Raw genomic sequence first — 24,044 nt, 5'->3', positions numbered from 1 at the left:
ATTTACTGCTTGTAACTAATAGTAGATGTGGTAAAAGGAATTATATTCATATGGCAAATGAATACAACCTTAATGTGCACCATATGCAGAGTGGTGGGCTGATGTGCCAATATATCACATTTATTTACCTTGTTTAGTTGCAGAAAAAAATGACTATACCATTCAGCCCATAGGCTCTGACCATATAAATATGGGAACAGAAGAACTGATGATTTATGCCCTCAAATTGGAACTGAGTATCTTCATATGTAGGCTTTAATAGTGCAACATCAAAGAAAATTGTCTAATACTTTATGCTCAGATAGGAAATTTAATTTCAAACAATGGCCGGAATTAACCATTAGTTAGAAGGTACAGATTCTCTCTAGTCAACTAAGTATAGTCTCTCGAAGAAAATGGTAAATGTGTCTTCTTTCATTTAATTGAGACTGAATATACTCTGAAATTGCAAGCTGCTTCCTCACCCCCCTTCCTTTTTTAAGCCTAAAATCGGGAGCCTTCTGCTTTTGGAATGTTGCATGTGAGAGAGAGAAAGAGTGAGAGGGAGATTACTGTAGAACTACTAAGGATTCGTTTACTGAAGACCTCCTGGAACAGCATGTTAGACTGACTTTACCACCTTCCAAAGAGTTTGCTTCTTTAGAGAAACTATATGACAACTTTGTGCATGTGTACCTCGTGTTGTACTTTAGATAGTCCTGAGAATTCATGAAAAGAGACCCATTTTTATATGAAACTAAGTATTAAATGCCTCTGATGATTTCTTTTACAGTTGCCCTGTTTTTAAAAGTAATTTTTTTCACATTCAAAGAGGTTTGGTCAGACTTCATATTTTGGATTTGAAGTGTTTTTAGGTAGGAAAAAAAATCCTTAGAATTCTTTCTGCCTCTCCTAGCTGAGGTCTTCATGACCGTTGAGCTTTTTAGCTTTTCTTCTCATAGCTTGTAACTTTCTACAACTGAGAGATTGCTTTATTTCCTTAGGGTGAGCAGGGTCAGGATGTTTCTTTTTCTTTTTTTTTTTAATTGAGATATAATTGACACATAACATTATTTGAGTTTCAGGGGCACAACATCATGATTTGATATTTGTATGTATTACAAAACGATCACCACACAGTTACACACTTTTCTCCAATGCTGAGAACTTTTAGGATCTACTCTCTCAGCAACTTTCAAATATACAATACAGAATTATTAACTATAATCACCATGCTGTACATTACATCCCCAGGACTTATTCACTTTATAAGTGGGAGTTTGTACCTTTTGACCATCTTTGCCCATTTCGCCCACTCCCTACCTCTGGCAAACACCTCTGGCAGTCTGTTCTCTGTATCTATGAGTTTGGTGGGTTGTTTTTTTTTTTTAATTCTACATGTAAGTGAGATCATAGAGTATTTGTCTTTCTCTGTCTGACTTATTTCACGTAGCATAATGCCCTTAAGGTGTATCCATGTTGTCACAAATGGCAAGATTTCCTTCTTTTTTGTGGATGAATAATATTCCATCGTGTGTGTGTGTGTGTGTGTGTGTGTGTGTAGCATTTTGTTTATCCATTCATCTATCAGTGGACACTTAGGTTGTTTCCATGTCCATTGTCCATTGTGAATAATGTTCATTCACAATTGTGAATAATGTTGCAGTGAACATGGGGGTGCAAATATCTTCTTGAATTAGTGTCTTCATTTCCCTCAGATAAATACCTAGAAGTGGAGTTACTGGATCATGTGGTAGTTATATTTTTAATTTTTTGAGGAACCTCCATACTGTTTTCCGTAGTGTTTGCACCAATTTACATTCCCACCAACAGTTCACAGGGGTTCCCTTTTCTCCACTTTTTAATCAACACTTGGTATTTCTTGTCCTTTTGATAAAAGCCATTCTAACAGGTATGAGATGTATCTCATTGTGGTAAGCATTTCCCTGGTGATAAGTGATGTTGAGTACCTTTTCCTGTACTTGTTAGCCGTCCATATGTCTTCATTGTAAAAAATGTCTGTTCAGAGCCTCTGCCCATTTTTAAATTAGACTGTTCTTTTGATACTGAGTTACATGAATTTTTATGTGTTTTGGATATTAATCCCTTATCAGGGATATGATCTGTAAATACTTTCTCCCATTCCATAGGTTGCCTTTTCATTTAGTTGATGGTTTCCTTTGCTGTGCAGAAGCTTTTTAGCTTGATGTAATCCCACTTGTTTATTTTTTACTTTTGTTGCCTTTGCTTTTGGTGTCAAATCCAGGATGTTTCTAATAGCTAAAGATGTGAAAACCCTCTATACTTTTCACTAGTGGCTTACTTATGTATCTTTAACAAAGGAACCTTAAAAATGTTAAGGAGGACAAATTACAAAGAATTTTATGTGACTTGAGTATTTAGGATAGATAGATAAAAATAGTTATGTTTTCATATTCATAAGAATGGTAATGTTACTTTTCAAAAAATATGAACAAGATTTCCTTTCAACAACTTTTCTAAGTATCTGCATTCTTTTTTGGAGGCAGAGTTTTATAATGTTTATGTTTACTAGACACTCATATGCAGCTACAGGAGCTATCAGTGAATTAGAGCCAAAAATAAGACCGTCTGTGGGGAATTAGCGAGTGAAAAAGTCTCAAGAAAGTAGGATAAAAGAAGTACATTAGTTAAGTAAAGTTTGATATGCCCACACAATGAAAGACTGTACAGCCATTAACATATTATGCATTGTGATATTGACGTGGAAGGATATGCTCTCTGTATTGTTAAGTGTAAAAGATCACCAAACTACATGTATAATATGATATATTTTAAGTGTCTGTGCCTGTGTGTGTATACCTTGTATGTATGTATGTATATTTACTATATACATATATTTATTTAATATTACTATGTATATTTACATATAGAAAAAAATCTGGAACGGTAACCAGTAAATGTTAGCAATGGTTGTTTTTAGGTAGTGGAATTTAGAGGCAGTTTTTCATTTTCTTCTTCATAATTTACTAAATTATATGAATGTTTTATAATGAGCATGTATTATTTTGATAATAAGAGACAATAAAGATATTTTATTTGGGAGGAAAATACCTAATTATTGTAAAGTACCTTCCCTTTCTGCTCTAGGCTTCATGCCCTAGTTGTATCAGAATTAAATGGATTGTCAGGGAAGGTTGGAAAGTCTAAAAAAAGGAGGAATGGGAGAAATCAAAGTATAATTTCTAGAAATGAAGGTATATTTTCTCCCTGACTGGAAACAATAGTAATGAGAACAATCTCTAATTGGCATTTATGTGGCACAGGATCAGATATTATACTTTTGCTGGAGAGAGGGTCTGCAATAGAGGGTGAAAATACTGCTACTGCTTGTACTACTAGATTATACTTATTGAGCGCCCACTACACACCAGGCACCATCCTAAACACTTCACGTAGTAACTCATTAATCCTCATTGTAGTCCTGGTATTATCCTTGCTTTATAGCTGAGGCACAGACAGAGTATTAGTATGCCTCTACTTTCTGCCCTGGGTCTTGAAGTTCCTAGATCTTACTAGAACTATGAGAACTTGCCCAAGGGAGGTGGCATAGCTAGCAATGCTGTAGCCTGGATTCAAACCCAGGCACTCTAGGCCAGAGACACCATTCTTAACCACTAAACTGTACAGCATTTTTAATTTGATTTCATTGGATCGTCATCTGTAGAGAATTTGATACAACCTTGTCACTAAAGCCATCTTAGGATTTGCAAAGGACAATATAGAGATAATTTTGTTAGTACTGAGTTCTTAAGACAGTATATGTCATGATAGGATTTTGTACTTTTTAAATATTATTACACAAGTTAGGGTTATACTTTAAGTATACAATTGTTGGTATATACTCACACAAACCCATTTTCCAGTGTAGTCTTAGAAGATGATTCCATTGTCATAAACTTACGTATATATGTTTTTAAGTTTATATATATAAGTTTATATGAGATATATTGATATATATATCATAGAAGAGGAGAAAGGTTATAAATCAAGAACTTAATATTATTGTTTTTTGTACCAATATTGTATTGTCTTGCATTAATAATTCTAACAGTATTTACAAAAGGAAGCTACCAAATTTTACTGTTGGTTGTCACATCCTAAATGCAGCTATGTCTTATTTTCTGCAGTGTATATGTTTAACCAGATCAACATTTTTTCACCAAAAAGGCCATAATGAAAGGAGAGGAGAGGGAAGAGTTGGTAGAGATGGAATAAATAGAACAAACTCAAATAATTTCTCTTTGTATAATTAAAATGTAGTGTTATAATTCTCATTGAAAAATTAGGAAGTTAGTGGAAAGATTTAAGAAACATTTAACAACTAACCTCATTTCCGCTTCAGAAAAGCCATTTCCTCTCTCGATTTACCATTATGGTGTGAGCCACTTGAGAAACTTTAGTATTCAATTTTCATATGAATTTTTTTGTTGATGAATGTTTACAGTAATCAAATGTAATTAAAGTGGAACAGAAGGCATGTGCAAAACAAAAGTATCCAGCTTTAGGAAATGGCTGGCATGTATAACACCTAGATTTTCTTAAATCTATATATACTTACTAACTTAATTATATATTTAGGTCCTTAAACTTACATTTTCTTTCAAAATGAGTACTCTATTGAAATGATTTTCTTTTTTGTTTTATGTCTCTAAGAGGTCAGATGGTATTAGATTTTACTAACCTGGAAAATTATATTGGTTGTTTTTATTTTAGGACTTCATTAATTGACGGTAAATATTCATTTTATATAAAAATTAAGTTGTAATAAATAGTTTGGACTTCAGTACAGCTTTTTGACCTTTCCAATAATAGGTATTTATAATTAGCAGGCTTATAGTAAGGTCAACAAAACCTGATCCAATGACAATTTAAAATCAAACCATTTGGGCTTCCCTGATGGCGCAGTGGTTGAGAATCTGCCTGCCAATGCAGGGGACACGGGTTCGAGCCCTGGTCTGGGAAGATCCCACATGCCGCGGGGCAACTAAGCCCGTGAGCCACAACTACTGAGCCTGCGCGTCTGGAGCCTGTGCTGCGCAACAAGAGAGGCCACGATAGTGAGGGGCCCGCGCACCGCGATGAAGAGTGGCCCCCACTTGCCGCAACTAGAGAAAGCCCTCGCACAGAAATGAAGACCCAACGCAGCCAAAAATAAATAAATTAATTAATTAATTTAAAAAAAAATCAAACCATTTACAAATACAAGGTCATATTTTATTCCCCTCCTTGTTTCCACAGTGCATTGCACATAATACATACCCAGTAAATGTTATTAAGTGAAGGAGTGAAGGAATGAATGAGTAGACAAATGGGAAATGTTAACTTCTGTCCCAAGAGTCATCTAAACTATTAATTGGAAGAGCTAATTTCATTTCTAGAAAACTAAGACTAGGAAAGTGTTGAACTGCCCTTCATTTCATGATAGATGATATGAAAAAGGTAAAGGAATGAAGGGGATTCTCTCTCTGCTAATAACAACATATTTAAACTGCTAATGAGAACTTTGCAGTGCCTTTTTAAAGCAATTTAATTTTCATTAAGACTGAGGAGACGGTGCCAAAAATACCAAGAACTTTATTCATTTTTAAAAATGTAACTCAGAGTTTGCCAGAAATACGTGTCAGGTCTATTTTTACCTAGCTTTTAATCCCCTTTGCCTTAACGGAGACAGATCTTTTGAAATATTTTTCTCATTGGATATTTATGAACAGATACTAGAGAAATTACTGTTTCCTCCTTCTCTTCTTTCAGGTCCATTTGATGGAGAAATACACTTAGTGTTACGAGGCCACCAAAGGAACACATTTAATAGCAGCGTTTGTTTTTCTGCCTAATGGTGTAAAACATTTCACGTAATATTTTAAAACATAAGTCCAATATAAATGCTAAGTGGGTATTAGGGAGATCTTGTGCTGCTTAAATGCAAGTTGGGTTGTTACAATGGTGTCCGTAAGTTAGTAACTGATATTTGGTATTACGTACTGAGAAAAGCACATCTGTAAAAACTAGTGTGTCCTGGTATTCGTGGCAGGATTTGGACTGTCTTTAATCTCCTTTGACTTGTTCATCTTCCTTTAAGGCCATCCATAAAGATGCACTGAGTATCCTTTTCAGCCTTTGGTTAGGATTTGCATCAGTAGTCATAAACCTGCTCTCCGGACAAAGACACCCTTTCCTTTGAAGTAATTGCTCAAGCTTTTCAAAGCAGTCCAAGAAGTCTATCCTCTTTCTCTTTTTATTTTTCTTTAAGAAGAGTTTGAAGTGTAGCCCCTTAAACTAGCAGCAAGATAAATTTTTCTCTTCAGCTTTATTGAAAGCCATGACGATTTTTCAAGCAGTAAGACTTTAAAAGGTTCTTAAGGGAATGTGTTCTGCTTTATGATCTAGCTTTTGGTAGATCCTACCATCTCAGAAAGCAAAAGTAAAGACTTTTTGTATCCATTAACTACTGCAAATTTTTATCAAAGAATTAACCTGATATTTTTCAGAAGACTTTTTCCCCTGCTCCTTACTCAGTTTAGAGACTTCAATGAGAGATGCCCATAGCTTTTGGGGTCTTTGAAAAAGTAATACATGGACAGTATTGTCTTATTTGAGCTGATTTCCCCTCTAGGTATTAACTCTGTGGGTTGACAGGTAGTTGGGAGGGGCAGATTTAGATGGGTGCTGCAGTCAGAATGTTATATGGTCCCCAGATTTTGTTTCTAGGCTTTGCAAACAAATATACACAGACACATATGTATATCGTTATTGGTATGTGGGATGTTATTGCTGTGTTGCAGGATGATGTATAAGGATGTAACTATGGAGAAATAAATAGATTCTGTGAGCCACATATGAAGCCTGTGTTCCGCCTCCCATCAACCCTTCTACCCTTCATAATTTCATTCCAAAGGGGTTCCCAAAATATCTGTTGAACTTATTAGTTTGGACCTGTTGGATTTAAATCCCATATCATAGAATTCTATTTTCTGTAGTGAACTTTTAATACATAAAACATTTCGTTTATTGAAACTTATAAAAATCCAACTATTTATTTTGAACAGATTTTTTAATGAGAAAATGTAAAGAACACCCAGCCTGCACTGCATATAATAAAGGGAATACAAACTTTAGTCTTTAAACAAGACTGGAAATGGCTTTTCTTAGAGGAAATGATATCTCTTCTCATATTGTTGTATGTGGATTTTTAGAGGCCATTAATGTGCGTTTCCTAAAGGGGAGGAAAGTTCAGTAGCAGGGTCTTTTTTTTACTAGACATCTAGTGAGTGTTTGTGGAACCAGTTACCTGAGTAGAACCCAATGATCATAAGTTTACCCTTATGCTTTCAATTTGGTTTTTTCTCTTTCCTTTCCTTCCCTTTCCTTTCTGCTTTCTCCTTTTTTCCCCCCATATTCCCTGGATTGTCTAACCTGCTTCCTGGTTTAGAAAACATTTTGCCAAACTTTGAAGCCAGAGTCCTAGCATTGAACAGGCCTTTATTTAGAGATCAGGTCCTAGGAAAAGGAAAATCTCTTTTCAGTTTTGAAATTAAACAGCATGCACATGTGTCTTCTGATTGGTGGAGGGGCAAATGATTGGCACAGTGTAGATTACTGGAAAATATTATTTTGTAAGTAAAGCATACTTATAAAAATCTTAATTATGAGTTTACAAAAAAGAATGCTTTTATCTTAATTCACTTTATGGGGTAAATTGTGAGGCTTCCTAAACTCTAACTTTATTGTCATAGAAAATTCTCAGTATTTCACTGTTTTTACATTAAAGAAAGAAATCCAGTTGACAGCAATCTTCTCACTTCCTCCCCATGTCCCTGAGAAAATATTCTTAGATCTAGAAAACAAAAAATTAGCATTGGCATGCTTAAGTGACAACGTCCTCTGTGTCCCCACTATCCATCTGTCCTTCGTTTACTTTGGCTTACACTTAGATTGCTTTCAGTTGTCATCAGTTTTCCTTCAGACCCTCATTTTCCACTGAGGAATTCCAAGACAATTCAAGTTAAAACACAAATCTTGTCCCCCATAAAATGGTACCTTATGAAAACAAAAAAGGAACAATCACACTGAAAATATATTCCTTAGATCTTAATGATTTTAATTCTTGATTTTAAAAAAGTTGCCAACAGGTATAACTAGACATTTCAAAAATAACATTGTATGGTATTTTCGTGGAATATAGAGCATCTTGGGATGGGGGATGGAGAGGACCATGAATCGGGGCTGAAGTATTGGTAACTTTTAAAAATATTTCTGTTTTTTGTGGCAAGACTTATCTCCAGCAGAAAGTTAAGTAGTTCAGATAGGTTTGTAATATTTGCTTCTTTTCTTAACAAATTTACCAAATTTGTATGCTTTTTAAGGGAAAAAAATAGCTGCTATTGTAACAAATGCTTTCTGGTTTGGAAAATATCAAGTAAACTTTGTATTTAAGGTGGGTTTCTCTCCCCAAAGAAGTTTTAAAAGTGAATCAAATGAAACCAAGCCCCTTGTTCTACTTATCCCCTGGCCTTTTACTGTGCCATTTGAGGTCTCTCTTGGTCACCAAGCATGCAAGCCAGTTTCCGAGTCTGACTGCACATAGCACGGCCAACGTGGAGCAGAGTTTGATGTGATGCCTCTTCACCCACGTCTCACTCAGAAGTACCTAGAGTCACCAAGAGTGAGGAAGGACGCTGTGGGGACACCGCTGTGCATCACGCAGTCCAATAAATGCATTGTAATAATTACGTGAGACGACCAGACATGAAGTAACTGCAGGCTCTGGAGGCAGCGGGGCCAGAAGCACAGAAACCAGGCCCTGTCTTCACAGTAGAGGCCCTCTCCTGGTCTGCGCATTCAATAAACCCTACTTTCCTTCTTCCCCTCCCCACCCCCCAGGAAAACATAGGCATGTACAGAAATTTGCATGACATTTCAAAGAACACATTGACCATCGTAAAAACCACTAGTTAATTTTTGGGACCAGCAGCATTTGCCTTTCCAAGGACAGTAGGTTTCTGCTGCATTTTCCCTGATCTGCCAGATCTCTCTCCTCAGGGTAGGTGACTGTTCCAAGGATAGCCAAGGGTATGGGGTTAGGATGACAAGTTCTTCTTTCCCACAGAGTTCCACAGCTGGTGGTAGTGACCTGTTTTCTGGGCACAGTTGCCCCTGTGGATCACACAGTGTCATTTGTCAATCTTACTATAAAAGCAGTCCTAATCAAGGGAATCTCAGAGTGCTGACAGGGTCCTGCTCACTGGTCCACTTCATGAAGGCGTTTTGTGTCCTTGTCCCCAGAGACTATAAAAGTAGAGGACTAGTTTGTCTGGAAATAGTATTCTGCAGGCTAAATATGGAATTCAGTTTCCCCTGTGGCTTGGCACGAAGCACGGCGCAGATGGACCCCGTGGCGCCGGCCCCTGGTGGGGTGCCCCCACAGCCAACCACAGTTTTCCTTTTAGTTTGGGACTGAGGCACAGGATGACTTCTTCTACCTGTGAAGACGTTTTGAAACATCTTCCATGATTTGCAGAGTCCTTTTCTGTCCCACCTTCACCCTCCTCCCCTAATGTTCAGTCACTGTCAGTAGAATTACATTTAATACTAATAGTTTTACTCCCCCTCTGTTCTTTGAATGAACCATGGAGAAATATACTCTGTAAGATTTTACATCAGGATAACACATAGGCTTGGGAAAGACAATAGGTATTTAAGAGAGGGGCTGCCTTGAGTATCATGAATCCTAGTTCAGACCATCTTCATCCTGACAGGGGTCTCACTGGCCCAGAGGAGGGCTGGGTAAGGGGGGAGAGGAGGAGGCCACCTTTCTTTGAAATGTGAATTAAGCCACAGTCCCTACCCTTATAATCATCCATCCAAAAATCATTTAATCAAAGGACTCATATTTGTATTTGCAAAGTATCTGAGGCAGTTTATAATACAGATTTTGTCTTATTTTTGTTCTGTTTTAAACTATTGTTGCTTGATAATCACGTAAGGCTTAGAAATTCAGCACCATGTGTTCCTCAAACTATAGCAGATAGTTTGCATCTATTCCTAAAATAGGATTTGGGGACAAATTCCCAAACTATAAATTAAAGATTTAAGCATTATGGGAATCAGGAACAAATGACTGATGATTTAATCTGAGTAGAGGGAGGTCATCCCCTGCATGAACTTGAATTGATTTGTTCGTTTAATCTTTCTTTCCTTAAGGTGAGACCACCACTCCTCGGGCCATCTTGACAGGCCATGACTCTGAGATCACCTGTGCTGCCGTCTGCGCTGAGCTCGGCCTCGTGTTAAGTGGTTCTAAAGGTAAATCTGTGGGGCCTTCAAAAAATGGATGCATTTTTTTTTGGTGTCTTCTAATAGCAAATTACCAAAGGTGAATTTGGTGCCTTTTTCTCTAAAGCTGTGCTGTGACAGTGACTGTTAGCTCCATGGGACTGTTCACATGAACTGAAACGAAATAAAATTTAAAATTCAGTTCCCTGGTGGCACTAGCCACATTGCAGGGGCTCAGTATGCACCTACGACTAGTGGCTACCGTATTGGACAGCCCAGAAAGGGAACATTTCCATCACTGCGGGAAGTCCTGTTTCACAGCATTGCTCTGAAGAGTGAGGCGAGAACAAGGACAGTCTTAGTGTATTTGTTTATCCTTCTGGACTCTGGGCTGGGTTCCACCTCATACCTGAATGGAAACTCCTGACCCGGTCTGCTTTACTTTCCAAATCTCTGAACTAGGCAGGGGCCAGGATGGCACTGAGAATGGGGTGGAAAGATTCTTCAGCTGGTTGGCCTGGAGGTCTGTCCTATAGCATCGTCACATATTTAGGCCAAAGATATTCAGCAAGCTTTTCTAAGAGCGCACACAACAAATCAGGATCTGACCAGGAGCAGAGCTGTTTCCAATTCGTTGCTTATTCAGCTGTAATAGTCTATTCATCTCTCTGTCTCTCTGCCCTGAACTGAGCTCTGAACACAAAAAAAGTACTGTAATCACATATCTCTTAGGCTTATCTGAGGGAGAAGCGTAGAGTTTTTGAGTCACCTTATGTGTGTCTTGAACTATAATACTTTGTCTAGCTAACGAGACTTATTCAAGAGTCAAATGTTGGTGTTTAAAAATTTAGTTGGTCAAAACAATGAAATAGTAACAATGATGGCAAGAATTCTATAACTACTGGATTTTTTTCCCTTATACCCGATGATGTCATTTATCCTGAGCTAACATGAGTTCCTGGACTGTATGTGATCCAAACTGGACATGTAAAATGAACCTATCATATTACAGGCTGTCCTCACTTTGCACGGTGGTACAGCACCATAAAAATGACCATGCAAGATGAAACCATGCAAAGATATTAAAAATCAATAATTTCAATGGGAAATATTATGAAAAATAATGGGAAAATTTATGATTGTTCCATGGCCTTTAAAAATTTTTATCAAAACATTAAAAATTCTCTTGTTCACTTTTATACACATATGCGTACATACACATATGTACGGACATGAGAAAAATAGTAAAACTCACATGTAGTACACTAATTTAAAACATTAGAAACATTAAGAATGAAAGTATTTTATTTCTTTGTGAAAAAATACATCAAGAGTACTTGGAAAGTGCTTGCCCCCTTCTCTCCGTGTAACTTAAGGTAAGGAGTGAGAATCGTCTCTGTGCCTTGACCAGTTGTCAAACTCCTTCCTAAGTTTGGATCAGCTTCCAACATTTTATCTTCTGTGCTTTCAGTGTCATGAAATATCTCCTAGGTTTCCTTTAATGTGGAGATTTTTGCTGACATCACTTCTGGGACATCCTCATGTTTGTTACAGCACTTTCCATAAGTTTCACAGAACTTATGTCAGTAAGATCACCTTCACTCACTTCCTCTGGCTGCATCTGTAGCGATGTCAACACTCCCACGGTCAGGTCTACCTTCTATAACTCCGTTTATGTTGGCTTCCAATTTTACTTTCAGCTTTGTCACTTCTCATTTCCTTACTTCAGATCCATCTTTGTTGGCCACTACCCTCTTTTGATTATCCATTTTTGTAGACTGTCATACAGTTCCATCCCTGGGAGACAAGGAGGCAACACAACTACAGAGTTTGCTGTCTGTGCATGAGCTGAGTCACAGACATGCAGTGACCATTCACTAACAGACTTTGAAAGAAGTAATGGGGTTGGTCACCCATCATGATGCACACCTGTTATTTATAGTGATTTGTGGACTGACAAGCTGACCATGAAGTGTGTACCTTATGCGGTTCCTGTGATAACTGAAATCTGAACTGTGGCATTGAGGGACTGGGGTCATTTAGAGTGACAACTGAAATTCATGCATGCTGGAACTGTGCAGAGCAAAGACCGCCTTATGTATTTATGTCGAGAACACTAAAAACCTATCAACTCCCTGAGTGGTCAAGAAGAAGCCAAGAGACACGTTTTAATGGTCATGTGGGGAACACGTGATGATTCCATGTAGCCACGAGAACTTTAGCCCGGAGAGGAGCAGGGCATATAGTCTACTTACCCCTTTTGTCCAACTCACCACACAAGCAGTTTTGGTTACCTGCTCCTCTTTTGCTTTTCATGTAGCAGGCACTCAGTCAAGATGCAGTTTCTCCATCCTCCTCAAGCATCTCAGCCTGGAGGTCAGCCCGGAGAGTGGGGAGTGGTGGATGCAAGCTGCTTGGTTTAGGGGACAGCAGGGGGCAGACTTGTTTGCCAAGGAGAAGTGGCAGAAGGATCTCTGTATGAATTTCCCTGGGGGCTGGGGGGTGAGGAGGTGGACTACCAGGGACCTTCTTTCATCGCAAAGTAGCAAGCAGTGGGAGGGAAGATGTTTTAGGCCTTCCGAAGTTGCCTTAATGAGTTCTCGCCACACAGGCCCCAATGCTGCTACCATCGGGACCCTGTGTGCCTTACAGCAGCTGGTGTTTAACTGAGGCCCAGCCTTCCTGGAAGCTCTTCTAGGATTTGTAATTTGTCCTGTTCCTTTCTGAATTCCTCCGGTTTTTATCATCCCTTGGCATAATGAATTTCATAAAGTAACTTCCCGTCTCTTGAGAAGTGAACTTGAACATGTATGACTCGGCTTTCTTCTTTCCCAAGTGGAAGGTGAGATTTAGCCAGCATGCAGATTTTACAAAATAACTGATATCTAAGATATAATTTTTTAAGGCTTTCTACAACCATGATATGGTACTGGCATCCTGTTTCAGTGGTGCTCAAGATTCAGGTCACATTTGTCTGTTCTTATTCAAAAACTTCATTTTGCCTTTTGTTTCTCCTGTTTTCTCAGAAGGACCATGTCTCATACATTCCATGAATGGAGACTTGTTAAGGACTTTGGAGGGTCCTGAAAACTGCCTGAAACCAAAACTCATTCAGGCTTCCAGAGAGGGTCACTGTGTCATATTCTATGAAAATGGCTTCTTCTGTACATTCAGTGTGAATGGAAAACTCCAGGCCACCATGGAAACAGATGATAACATAAGGGTAAGTGTACCTTACAGACTTTTCAACATTCTATGTTTTTACCTCAAAGTGTAAAGGCGAGTGAGGAGGGAGAGGGTTCGCCAAAGAAACCTCTGTGTTTCGTCACCAAGGGCCTCTTTTCCACCCCAAAAGAAAGTCATCAGGTAGCACTTGGACAGGGCTTATCTCCTCCCCAGAGCACAGCCCGTCCCAGCCCTGCCAACTGTACCGCTCAGCCCGAGGTCACTAAGTGGAGCCGGGGATGTTCCTCCAGCCATCCTGGGTGGCTTTCAGTGGCACTGCTCGTTTTTTTGTTGTTTTTGGTTTGCTTATCTAAGAAAGTTAACTGCATAGTGTTGTTTTCTGGGTATCTAAGCTAACATAGTGCAATAGAGTACCCCTAAAACCGGCTCTCTTTACACTCGAACAGGCTGATGGCGGGAGTGGTAGGGATGATGATGATTTAGGATTAGCATCTAATTGCAGACTTCACTTCTTTGTGGATAACAAGACCCAAACTCACCAAGTTAAGGAAGTTGTGCTTCAAATTATGATGTGGATCAGGCAAACGTTTTTCATTTTTGGTGTACAAGAGGTGGTAGTGCTGGTGGACCTTCCAGGGTCTTCTTTCATTTTCAGGACAGGGCACCATAAGTATTAGAGGTTGAAGAAAAGAGTAAGGACTGCTCTCGGAGAGGCTGTTTTTTTTTTTCTTTTCTTTTTTTTTAATATTTATTTTATTCACTTATTTTCTTTATTTTTGGGGCTGCATCAGGTCTTAGTTGCAGCACACAGGATCTTCGTTGCGGGATCTTTCATTGCGGCGCACGGGCTTGCTTTCTCTAGTTGTGGTGTGAAGGTTTTTTTTCTCTCTTGTTGAGGCGTGCGGGCTTAGTTGCCCCGCGATATGTGGGATCCTAGTTCCCCGACCAGGGGTTGAACCCGCGTCCCCTGCATTGGAAGATGGATTCTTTACCACTGGACCAGCAGGGAAGTCCCTAAGGCTATTTTTTCAAGGTCCTTCTTTTCTCACCTCCGAACTCCTTGGTGCAGGTTAAGGTAAAATGAAACTGGTGTTCCTATCATCTCCCGCGATGGGGTTGGAGGGGCATGTGAACTGAGTACAGTGAAGGGACCCAGGATGTATTGGGGGTGGAAAGAAGGTTGCAGAGGCCTCAGCCCTCTGAGTGTGGTTTAAGCTAGTTCTGGCCACTATGCTTATTGTTATACCCCTGACCTGGGGCGACTTAGGTGACATAAATTCTCCCAGTTTTCCGGATCTAGTCTGATCACCCCCTTCTCTCACATAAATATTGGGGTCAAGAAGTATAAGGAACAGAGGCCCTGAATATAGATTACACTGATCAGACTAAGGGCACTTGCTGCTTCTGGATCCTAGGATGATTTCTCAATTCAGTAAATGGCTTTCTTCTCTCTCCCATTCTCTCTGTGAGTTTTCTCCAGTGCATTTTGACCACCTCTGCCATGAGGGCTGCATACATAGATGCTCACACTCTGCTTTTATTTTTCCCTCCCTTCATTTAAACCAAGTACACATTAGAGGATTTTCCTTTCCTCTTTTCTTTACGATAATAATGTTGATAATCTGTCACTTTGAGTTGCGATTATATTGTCAGCTACACTAATAAATCTGTAAAGTAATTTGAAATCCCTTGCTGGCTAAAACAATTTCTGTGGCATTTCAGTTAGTACCAAAGGCTCTGGGAAGTTCCTCCAGGCAGCAGTCGGAGGCTTTCTGCAGACTGTTCGTACACACATGCTTTTCCTCTCTGCCCTATGGCCGTTGTTTTTTTCCCTCTGTAATATTTCCCACTGGATTTTAGGCTTAAACAATCCATCGCCTTTTCCCCAGCACGCCTGCACTTTATCATACTAACTTGTAAGTGGCAACTGTGTGATTAAAGTGAGCTTGCCTAAAATGAGCACTGCCCGTGCCCGGCTCCAGAGACCCACACTTTCACAGCTAACTGCCTTGGGAAGGGTGGAAGGAAATCACAGGCTTGGATTAAGAGACATCACAGAACAAAAATCTCCACCTCCGTCCTGCAGTCTGAGCCTGTATAAGGAAAGGAGACCATGGAAACAAATTAGTCATTAGCTCAGACCAGAAATGAAGTTTCTTTGAAATAGCAAGAACCCTGCAGGCAGGTGGCCTGGGGAACCTCTGCACTAATCAAGGCCTCCCACCTGTTTTTATTTAGATGCCAGATTGTGCAGTGGCATTTGGTTAACGTATCAGAGCACATCAACTAGGCAATGTTTAGATGTCTTAATGAATAACTTAAATTTAAGTGGGCAGCCTGTACAGAGCAGCGAAGTTATGTTATCCTAAACAAAGGATCACCCCCATTTCACCCATAGGAACTCATTTATTTTGTTTTCCTGGGGAAGCTGTGTCTTAGGATATGATTGTCGCCAGCAGACTGCTGTGGCCTGCTGGTACCTCCTGGAAACTGGTGCAACTACGGTGTTGTCCGAGCACTCAGGAGTCCAGGGGCTGAGATTCACACGTCCCCAGGGCCCTCCTAAAATCTCTAGTCTCAACCCAACCTGGATTGAGACTGGAGGAGGCGTATGAGAATTGAGAACTACGTGAATGCTGGTTTGGGTGGGAGATAGGGTGCTATTCAGGAAATGCTACCCTGGCTGTTATTATCAGGGAAATTTGACAAGTCCCTCATGAGAAAGGCCAACAAAATATTTTTTAACCTTGGCAGGCACCTGGTTTAATAAAATGTTTTAGGTGCTGATACATGTGTAGTCCTAAAAAAGTCCAGGTTTTATTTATTTCAACACAGGACTAGGAGTAGGGATTCTTTAGGACAAGGAGTTAAAGATTAATGGTTTTAATTTATGTTTTAATATAGCACTTATCCAGTAAAAAGCCTCAAGTATAAAACTCAAGTGAACCACAACCGTAAGGTTAATGGATTTTCATCAGCTGAATTTTATAAGTGTAGCAAATAATTATTTGTTGTAGTCTTCATTGCATTTCCCAGATAAGCCCCTAGAGATTGACGTTTGTGAAATGAATGGGGGAAAAGGATATTGGTTTTTACTTATATTGAAAAATCTTACTATGGGTATTTGGTTAAAATTTAGAGACTGCTTCTTACATGAAAGTGTCTTCCACCCACAGGTTTTGATTTCTTAGATGTATTTTTGTGTTCTGGAGAATAAACTGTACTTAAGAGACCTCTGAAAGTTGGCATTTACTTGAATGTGAATTGAATGGCTATGAAACATTTCTATAATTTAAAAAAAAATTTTGTCAAAGGGTAAAGACTTAAGGCAACTATACTAAAACTCTGAGTACAGAACAGTATAAATATATTTTTCAGAAGGTAGATAGTTTCTTTCTGGCCTATTAGTACAATCTGGATTCCCACATTCACTGTGTCCAAGTGGACATAAGATTACAGGTATTTGCAGTAACTTTTAGAACTCCCAATGTCACCCAGCTAAAGAAAGGAAATGTGTATGTTAATAAACCGGGAAAAGAAGGTTTGGAGGGAAGGGGGCAGGAGGAGAGGAAGGGGCAGTAGGATCTGCTCCTCAAGTAGGGAGGGACCTTTTATATCAGGAGCTGGCACACTTTCTCTGTTAAAAAAAAAAAAAAAAGTAGCCAGAAATGAATGGATGTGCCTTTGTTCCAATAACGCTTATTTATGGGCACTGAAATTTGGAATTCATATAATTTTCACATGTCATGAAATATTCTTTTGATTTTTTTTTTTCAACCATGAAAAAAATGTAAAAAGTCATACAAAAACAGGCAGTGGCCTGCCTTTGGTAGGTTTGACAGGACTGAAGAGCAAATTACGTGTCTGTACGTTGAGTTCAGCACTGGCAGGAAGCAGTCAGTCCTGGGGCAAGAAGAAAATGCTTAAACTGGGTTTAATCACCCTGGGAGTCGCGGTTCCCTACCAAGTTGTCTTCCCACCTGCTGTAAACTTCCAGCAGGCCTAGTGAAGGTGCTCAAGCTGTAGGTGGTCTCCTGTGGGGCTGAGCCCCACAGGCAGCAGTGTTTTATCAGTGATATGAGGTCAGCTAGCAGTGTCTGCCCAGCCTCGGTACAAAACAGGCTTAGCATGACCACAGTGCAATGGAGAGATGCCAGGAAGCGCTTCATTTTAGAGTGCTGGTCCCCGTCCACAACACGGACAATTTAATTAGTAGTCATAGAATTGGAAGAGTTTGCCACCTCATCCTTAAAAAGCAAGAATTAAAAACAAAAAAAAAGACTCAAGCATTGCCTAAGTTTGCCCATTTGACTTTTGAAACATAGCAAAAGTCTTCTATGACTCATGATTTCCTGAAAACTCTTCAGGAACACATACACACTCTGTCCCTTTGCGCGCTCCAGTAGCCGGCTGGCATCATGTCGAATTAATCAGAGATGTGGGGAGGGCCCAAGTTTTCTGAGAGCCGTGTCTCTACTGAATGTTGCTGTATCTCACAGGCTATCCAGCTGAGCCGGGACGGGCAGTACCTGCTCACCGGAGGAGACAACGGTGTGGTCATGGTCTGGCAGGTGTCTGACCTCAAGCAGCTCTTCGCCTATCCAGGCTGCGACGCCGGGATCCGGGCCATGGCACTGTCTTACGACCAGAGGTAACACTGGAATCGTGGTCTATACTGGTGGCATGAAAACCTGGCGAGGGAATGTATGTAAATGGGCTGATGAATGGGCTGGGTTGTGAGGGTCACCTGTGCAATCAAAAAAGCTGATGAATATTGGAATATTCCAAGATACTTTTTAAAAAGCATGATTTTGTTTGATGGCATTGCCAATCTTGGACAAAGGCTGAATTCTCTAGGAATAGACAGGATTTAAGTAACAAAGGCTCCAATTATATTGCTGTAAAGCTTTTTATATTAAAGTACCATTTTTCTTAAACAAAATTTCATGTGAAATGCCTGTATGTCTGTCCATAATGATTCCATTGAGAAATCTGGCTTATTTCCTAAAACCTTCATTTTGGGGAGATAATCTTTATCTGGCATCTTATCTCTTTTTAATATACAGTCTCTCATTTTAGTTCTTAACTTCTTTTACTGTGATAACATATACATAAAATTTACCATTTAAACCTTTTTGGGGGGTGCATAATTCAGTGGCATTAAGTACATTCACATTGTTATACAACTATCACTGCTATTCATTTCCAGAACTTTTTCATCATTCCATCTCATAGTGTCCTTTGATGTGCAGAAGCCTTTAATTTTGATGAAGTCTCATTTATCTATTTTTTTCTGTTGTTGCCTGTGCTTTCAGTGTTATATCCAAGAAATCATTGCAAAATTCAGTGTCATGAAGTGCTTCCTCTATATTTTCTCCTAAGAATTTTATAGTTTTAACTCATATTTAGTTTTTTATCCATTTTGAATTAATGTTTGTTTATATATGATGGTCGTAAGGGTCCAACTTCATTCTTTCGCATGTGGATATCAATTTTCTCAGCACTATTTGTTGAAAAGACTGTTCCTATATAAGAGATTATTTCTGGACTGTCTATTTTATTCTATTGGTCTATATGTCTCTCTCTAAGCCAGTACCACACTGTTTTGATTACTGTAGCTTTACAGTAAGTTTAGAAATCAGGAAGTATGAGACATCCAATTTTGTTGTTCTTTTTTGAGATTGTTTTGGCTATTCAGGCTCCCTTGAGATTCCACGTGAATTTTAAGATTTTTTTTTTCCTATTTTTGCAAAAAGCATTGAGATTCTGATAAGAATTAGGTTGAATCTGTAGATGGCTTTGGCTAATATTGTCATCTTAACAATATTAAGTGTTCCAATCCATGAACACAGGATATCTTTCCATTTATTTATGTTGTCTTTAATTTCTTTCAGCAATATTTTCTGGTTTTCAATATACAAGCCTTTTGCCCCCTTGGTTAAATTTATACCTGAGCATTTTATTTTTTTGTTGTCATTGTTGTTGCTATGATGGAATTGTTCACTGCTTGTATGTAGAAACACAACTTATTTTTTGTATTGATTTTGTATCCTGCAACTTTGCTAATAAGTTCATCAGTTCTAACAGTTTTTTTGTGTGTGGAATCTTTAGGATTTGCTACATAAAGATCATGTCACTTGTAATAGAGGTAATTTTACTTCTTCCTTTCCAATTTAGATGCCTTTTATTTCTTTTCCTTGCCTAACTGCTCTGGCTAGGACTTTTCGTACTATATTGACTAGAAGTGGTGAAAGCAGGTATCCTCATCTTGTTCCCAGTAAGAGGGGGAAAGCTTTCAGTATTCACCATTGACTGTGATGTTAGCTGGGAATTTTTCATAAATGCCCTTTATATCGTGTTGAGGTACTTTCCGTCTATTCATAGTTTCAGTGTTTTTATCATGAAAGGATGATGAATTTAGTCAAATGTCTTCTCTCATGTGGGTTTTTTTGGTTATTGTTAATTCTATTGATGTGATATATTACAATTGATTTTTGAATGTTAAACCATCCTTATATTCCAAGAATAAATCCCACTTGGTCATGGTGTATAATCTTCTTAATATGCTACTGAATTTGGTTTGCTAGCATTTGTTAAAGATTTTTGTATCAGTAATCATAAGGGATATGGCCTTTGATTTCTTTTCTTGTAATGTCTGTTTCACTTTGGTGTCAGGGTGTGTTGGCCTCATTGAACGACTTAAGAAATGTTCTCTTTAGTTTTTTAGAAGCATTTGAGTTGGTGTTAATCCTTCTTTAAATGTTTGATAGAATTCACCAGTGAAGCTCTCTGGTCCAGGGCTTTTCTTATAGAGAGATTTTTGATTACTGATTCAGTCTCATTACTAGTTATAAGTCTATTCAGATTTTCTATTTCTCCATGATGAAATTTTGGAATAATGTGTGTTTCTAAGAATTTTTCCATTTCATCTAGGTTATCCCATTTGTTGGCATACAGATGTTCCTAGTATTCTCTGATAATCCTCTTTTTATTTCTATACAATTGGTAGCAATGTCTCCACTTTATGATTTTAGTAATTTGAGTCTTTTTTTCTAAGTAAAAGTTTGTCAATTTAGTTGCCCTTTTCAAAGAAGCAACTTTTGACTTTGCTGATTTTTCTGTTTTTCTATCCCCTGTTTCCATTCTAATCTTTATTGTTTCATTCCTTCTGTTACCTTTGGGTTTAGTTTGCAGCTTTTTCTTGTTCTTTCTTTAATGTGTAGAATTAGGTTACTGATTGAGATTTTAAGTATGTGTGTTTACAGCTCTGAATTTCCCTTTTAGCACTGGTTTTGCTGCATCCTGTAAGTTTTGGCTTGTTGTTTTGTTTTCATTTGTCTTGGTATTTTCTAATTTCCCTGAGATTTTTTTTCTTTGACCCATTGGTCAGTTTCCACAAACTGATGAATTTTCCAGTTTTCCTTCTGTTATTGATGTCTAGTTTAATTCCGTTGTGATTAGAAAAAATACTTTGTATGATTTTAATCTTTTTAAAGTGTATTAGGACTTGTGGCCTAAGGTATGGTTTATCTTGGAGACTGTTCCATGTGCATTTGAGAAAAATGTGCATTCTGCTGTTGTTGGGTGAATGTTTATATATGTGTTAGGTCCAATAGGTTTTTAGTATTGTTCAGATCCTCCATTTCCATATCTTCTTTCTGGTTGTTCTACCCATTATTGAAAGTGGGGTATTGAAGTCTCCAACCATTATTGTAGAACTGTTTTTTCTTCTCTTCAGTTCTGTCAGCGTTGGTTCCATATATCTTGGGGGTGCTGATTGGTTCATATATGTTTGTAACTGCTATATACTCTTGATGAATTGACCCTTTTATCATTGCTATATAGTGTCCTTCTTTGTCTCTTGTAACATTTTGACTTAAAACCTATTTTATCTGATATTAGTATAGCCACCCCAGCTTTCTTTTCATTATTATTTGCATGGAATATCTTTTTCCATCCTTTCACTTTCAACCTGTTTAGATCACAGTGAGTCTCTGGTAGACAGCGCATAGTTTGATCATGTTTTTAATTCATTTTGCCAGTCTCTCTGCCTTTTGATTGGAGAGTTTAATCACCTTACACGTAAAGTAATTACTGATTGATAGGGAAAGACTTGCTTTTGCCATTCTACTGTTTGTTTGCTTTCTACACATCTCGGTGCTTTTTTGTCCCTCATATCCTCATTACCGCCTTCTTTTGTGTTTAGCTGATTTTCTTGTTGTGACACATTTTAGTTCCTAATTTTGATATGAGGTACTACTAAGGATACTAAGTATGACATCTAAGGACTCTCCTAACCAAACCATACAGAGAGGTCTAAGGTAGTAAATAGGTTTCTGCCTCCTGGAGAGGCTCCTCTGAACCGCCTGTCTTACTGCTTCATCTCTTTCCCTGCACCACCAGCTCAGGGACAGGGGAAGCAAACGGCAACTCCTGTCTATAGTGATCATGTCAGTGAGTGAGTCGCTGTGTTGGGAGGACAAGGCCCCTCTACCCTCAACAACACGATGCAACACAGAATATTCTTCTGCAGGGTGGTCAACACTCTGATTTCTTACTCTTCATTCATTCTGTATGTGTCAGATACCTCTGTCAGTCACTTGATTGTGTGCTGCTTCCTCCACCAGCAATTACTTTGAGATTATGATTCTTTATTTTGCTTCCAATACCTAATATAAAAAATTCCAATACCTAATATAAAAAAATACCCAGCCTCTCCGCCCTAGAAATTATCTAGTCTGTTCAGGTTTTTGTGACCCATCTTGCACAAACTAGCTGTACTTTCAATATAAAGGCAAGCTGTGAATTGGATCCTTGGTGGAGCGTCAGAGGTGGAACTCTGAGCTTACTCAGGACTGCATTTTAGTCACCAAAAAACATACCGTAAACCTCACAAATTGTAGGTCTGGCTGCCATCTTCTGTATTTACCTTGTGGATTTGGGGAGGGCAGTTCTTTCTTTAGTAACAAAGCCTGAGGACATAAATAAATAGGTTTGTAAACCCCTCCTTCTCTCTCTGCTTCTCCCAGGTGCATCATTTCTGGCATGGCCTCAGGAAGCATTGTTCTGTTCTACAATGACTTTAACCGGTGGCATCATGAATACCAAACCCGCTACTGATAGTGACAGCTGGGCTTCAGCCTTGCCCCCCAGCCTGGGCACAGGAAGCGCCCTCAGCATCTTTCTCTTAGAAATAGCAATCAATCACATCTGAATGTAACTTAAATTTGCTCTAAGAAGCAAAATATTTTTTAAATTGCTATTTTTGTAGACTTTGCTTGACTTTTTTGGGGGGAATAGCAAAGCAGAAAACTGGCTGCTGGGTTCTGTAGTTTTAAAAAAATCTATATTTTTAGTCATAATGAGAAGTCTATTTTCACCAATTATGGAAATAAATATACAGTGGAGCAAGTAAACCCACTTACACTAGTTATATTATGGAAAAACACTTCCCGTTTATCTGTAATCTTGAGAAATGTGTGATTTTAACAATAAGGAATGGGTTATAATACCGGGATGAGGGAATTTTACGCTGTACTTTGGGTCCTGTATTTTTCCAAACAACTGTGCTTCTTCAGCACTGAAATTTTTGGGATTTAAATAGCAATGTTTAAATTACGGTAAATGTAATTTAAAACATCTCAATGAATTATTTCTATCAATATTATTCTTCGAGCATGTTTTAGGCCTAGAAAATTATGGTTTGGGGGAGGGTATTTTATTTTATTGTGTGGTTATCATAAAGGATCTAATGTTATCGCAAGTGTGAAATATTTACAATGTTTTCCTGATCTGTCCTCTTCTTAGCACACCAAAATGAAATGATGGAAATGCTCTTGGGCTCACAACCTCTGTTTTTCTTTTAAAGTAAATGCAAGTACCAGAGCTCACTCCCCTAGGGCTAACTGTGCTCACGCGCTGAGGCAGAGCCGTTGTCGGGGCTCCCCCCACCCCGTCCCCACCCTGGGCCGAGGAACAGAGGCTACTGGGTGCTGTGTGAAGCAACCCTCATTTTACCTTCTGTTTGTTGTTAAACAATCTTCATCTTCCTTTTGATTAGCAATTTGTACTACGAAAATGTCATTTTGGTGTTGTAGAATTCTACTTTTCTAGCAGATTGCCGTGTGGAATTATTCTGTGAAAAATATTTGAGAAAAGGTCTGTATTGCATAAATAAATTCTTTGTAAGTTGTGAACTCTGCGTTGAAACTGACATTCCATCTCTATTTCTCTTGCAACTTACTTACTTACCTAAAAGGGGTCGCCTCCTTTTTCCTACACATTCAGCTCTTCTCTAAAAGCAAAGATTTTAGGAATGGAACAACTCAGTTGTTTGCCAGAAAAATTAAATAAAATGGTATTTGTTTGTTTTGTTGGTAATAATCTTTTTCACTCCTACTTTTGAAACAATGATGATGATAATACAGTTATTTGCAAGGAAAATGTCAAACCCTGGTTCAGTCATAGTTTTTGAACAATAACCAATAGGTGAGCAATTCTCTTGAATGAAAACAGGAAAGTGGGCATTACGGAAACGAGAACACAAGACTTTTATCTAACAAACG

The 24,044-nt window shown here is 38.6% G+C and overlaps 1 protein-coding gene across 3 annotated transcripts in view; it reads left to right on the top strand.

Moving 5' to 3' along the window:
- The window catches only part of LRBA (LPS responsive beige-like anchor protein), a 737,360-nt gene extending 713,685 nt beyond the window's left edge, over positions 1-23,675 (top strand). For all 3 annotated transcript variants that reach the window (XM_059922597.1, XM_059922598.1, XM_059922596.1), the window contains exons 54-57: positions 10,222-10,323; positions 13,320-13,516; positions 17,979-18,130; positions 22,509-23,675. In XM_059922597.1, the coding sequence (XP_059778580.1) occupies positions 10,222-10,323; positions 13,320-13,516; positions 17,979-18,130; positions 22,509-22,599 (542 nt within the window). In that variant the 3' untranslated portion in view covers positions 22,600-23,675. The remainder of the gene's footprint in view (positions 1-10,221; positions 10,324-13,319; positions 13,517-17,978; positions 18,131-22,508) is intronic.
- Positions 23,676-24,044: the final 369 nt, after the last annotated feature.

The sequence above is a fragment of the Balaenoptera ricei genome, chromosome 5 (genome assembly GCF_028023285.1).
Source record: "Balaenoptera ricei isolate mBalRic1 chromosome 5, mBalRic1.hap2, whole genome shotgun sequence".
Taxonomy (NCBI): Eukaryota; Metazoa; Chordata; class Mammalia; order Artiodactyla; family Balaenopteridae; genus Balaenoptera; species Balaenoptera ricei.
The sequence above is the reverse complement of the archived record's forward strand: the minus strand, read 5'-3'. Positions and strand labels throughout refer to the sequence as shown.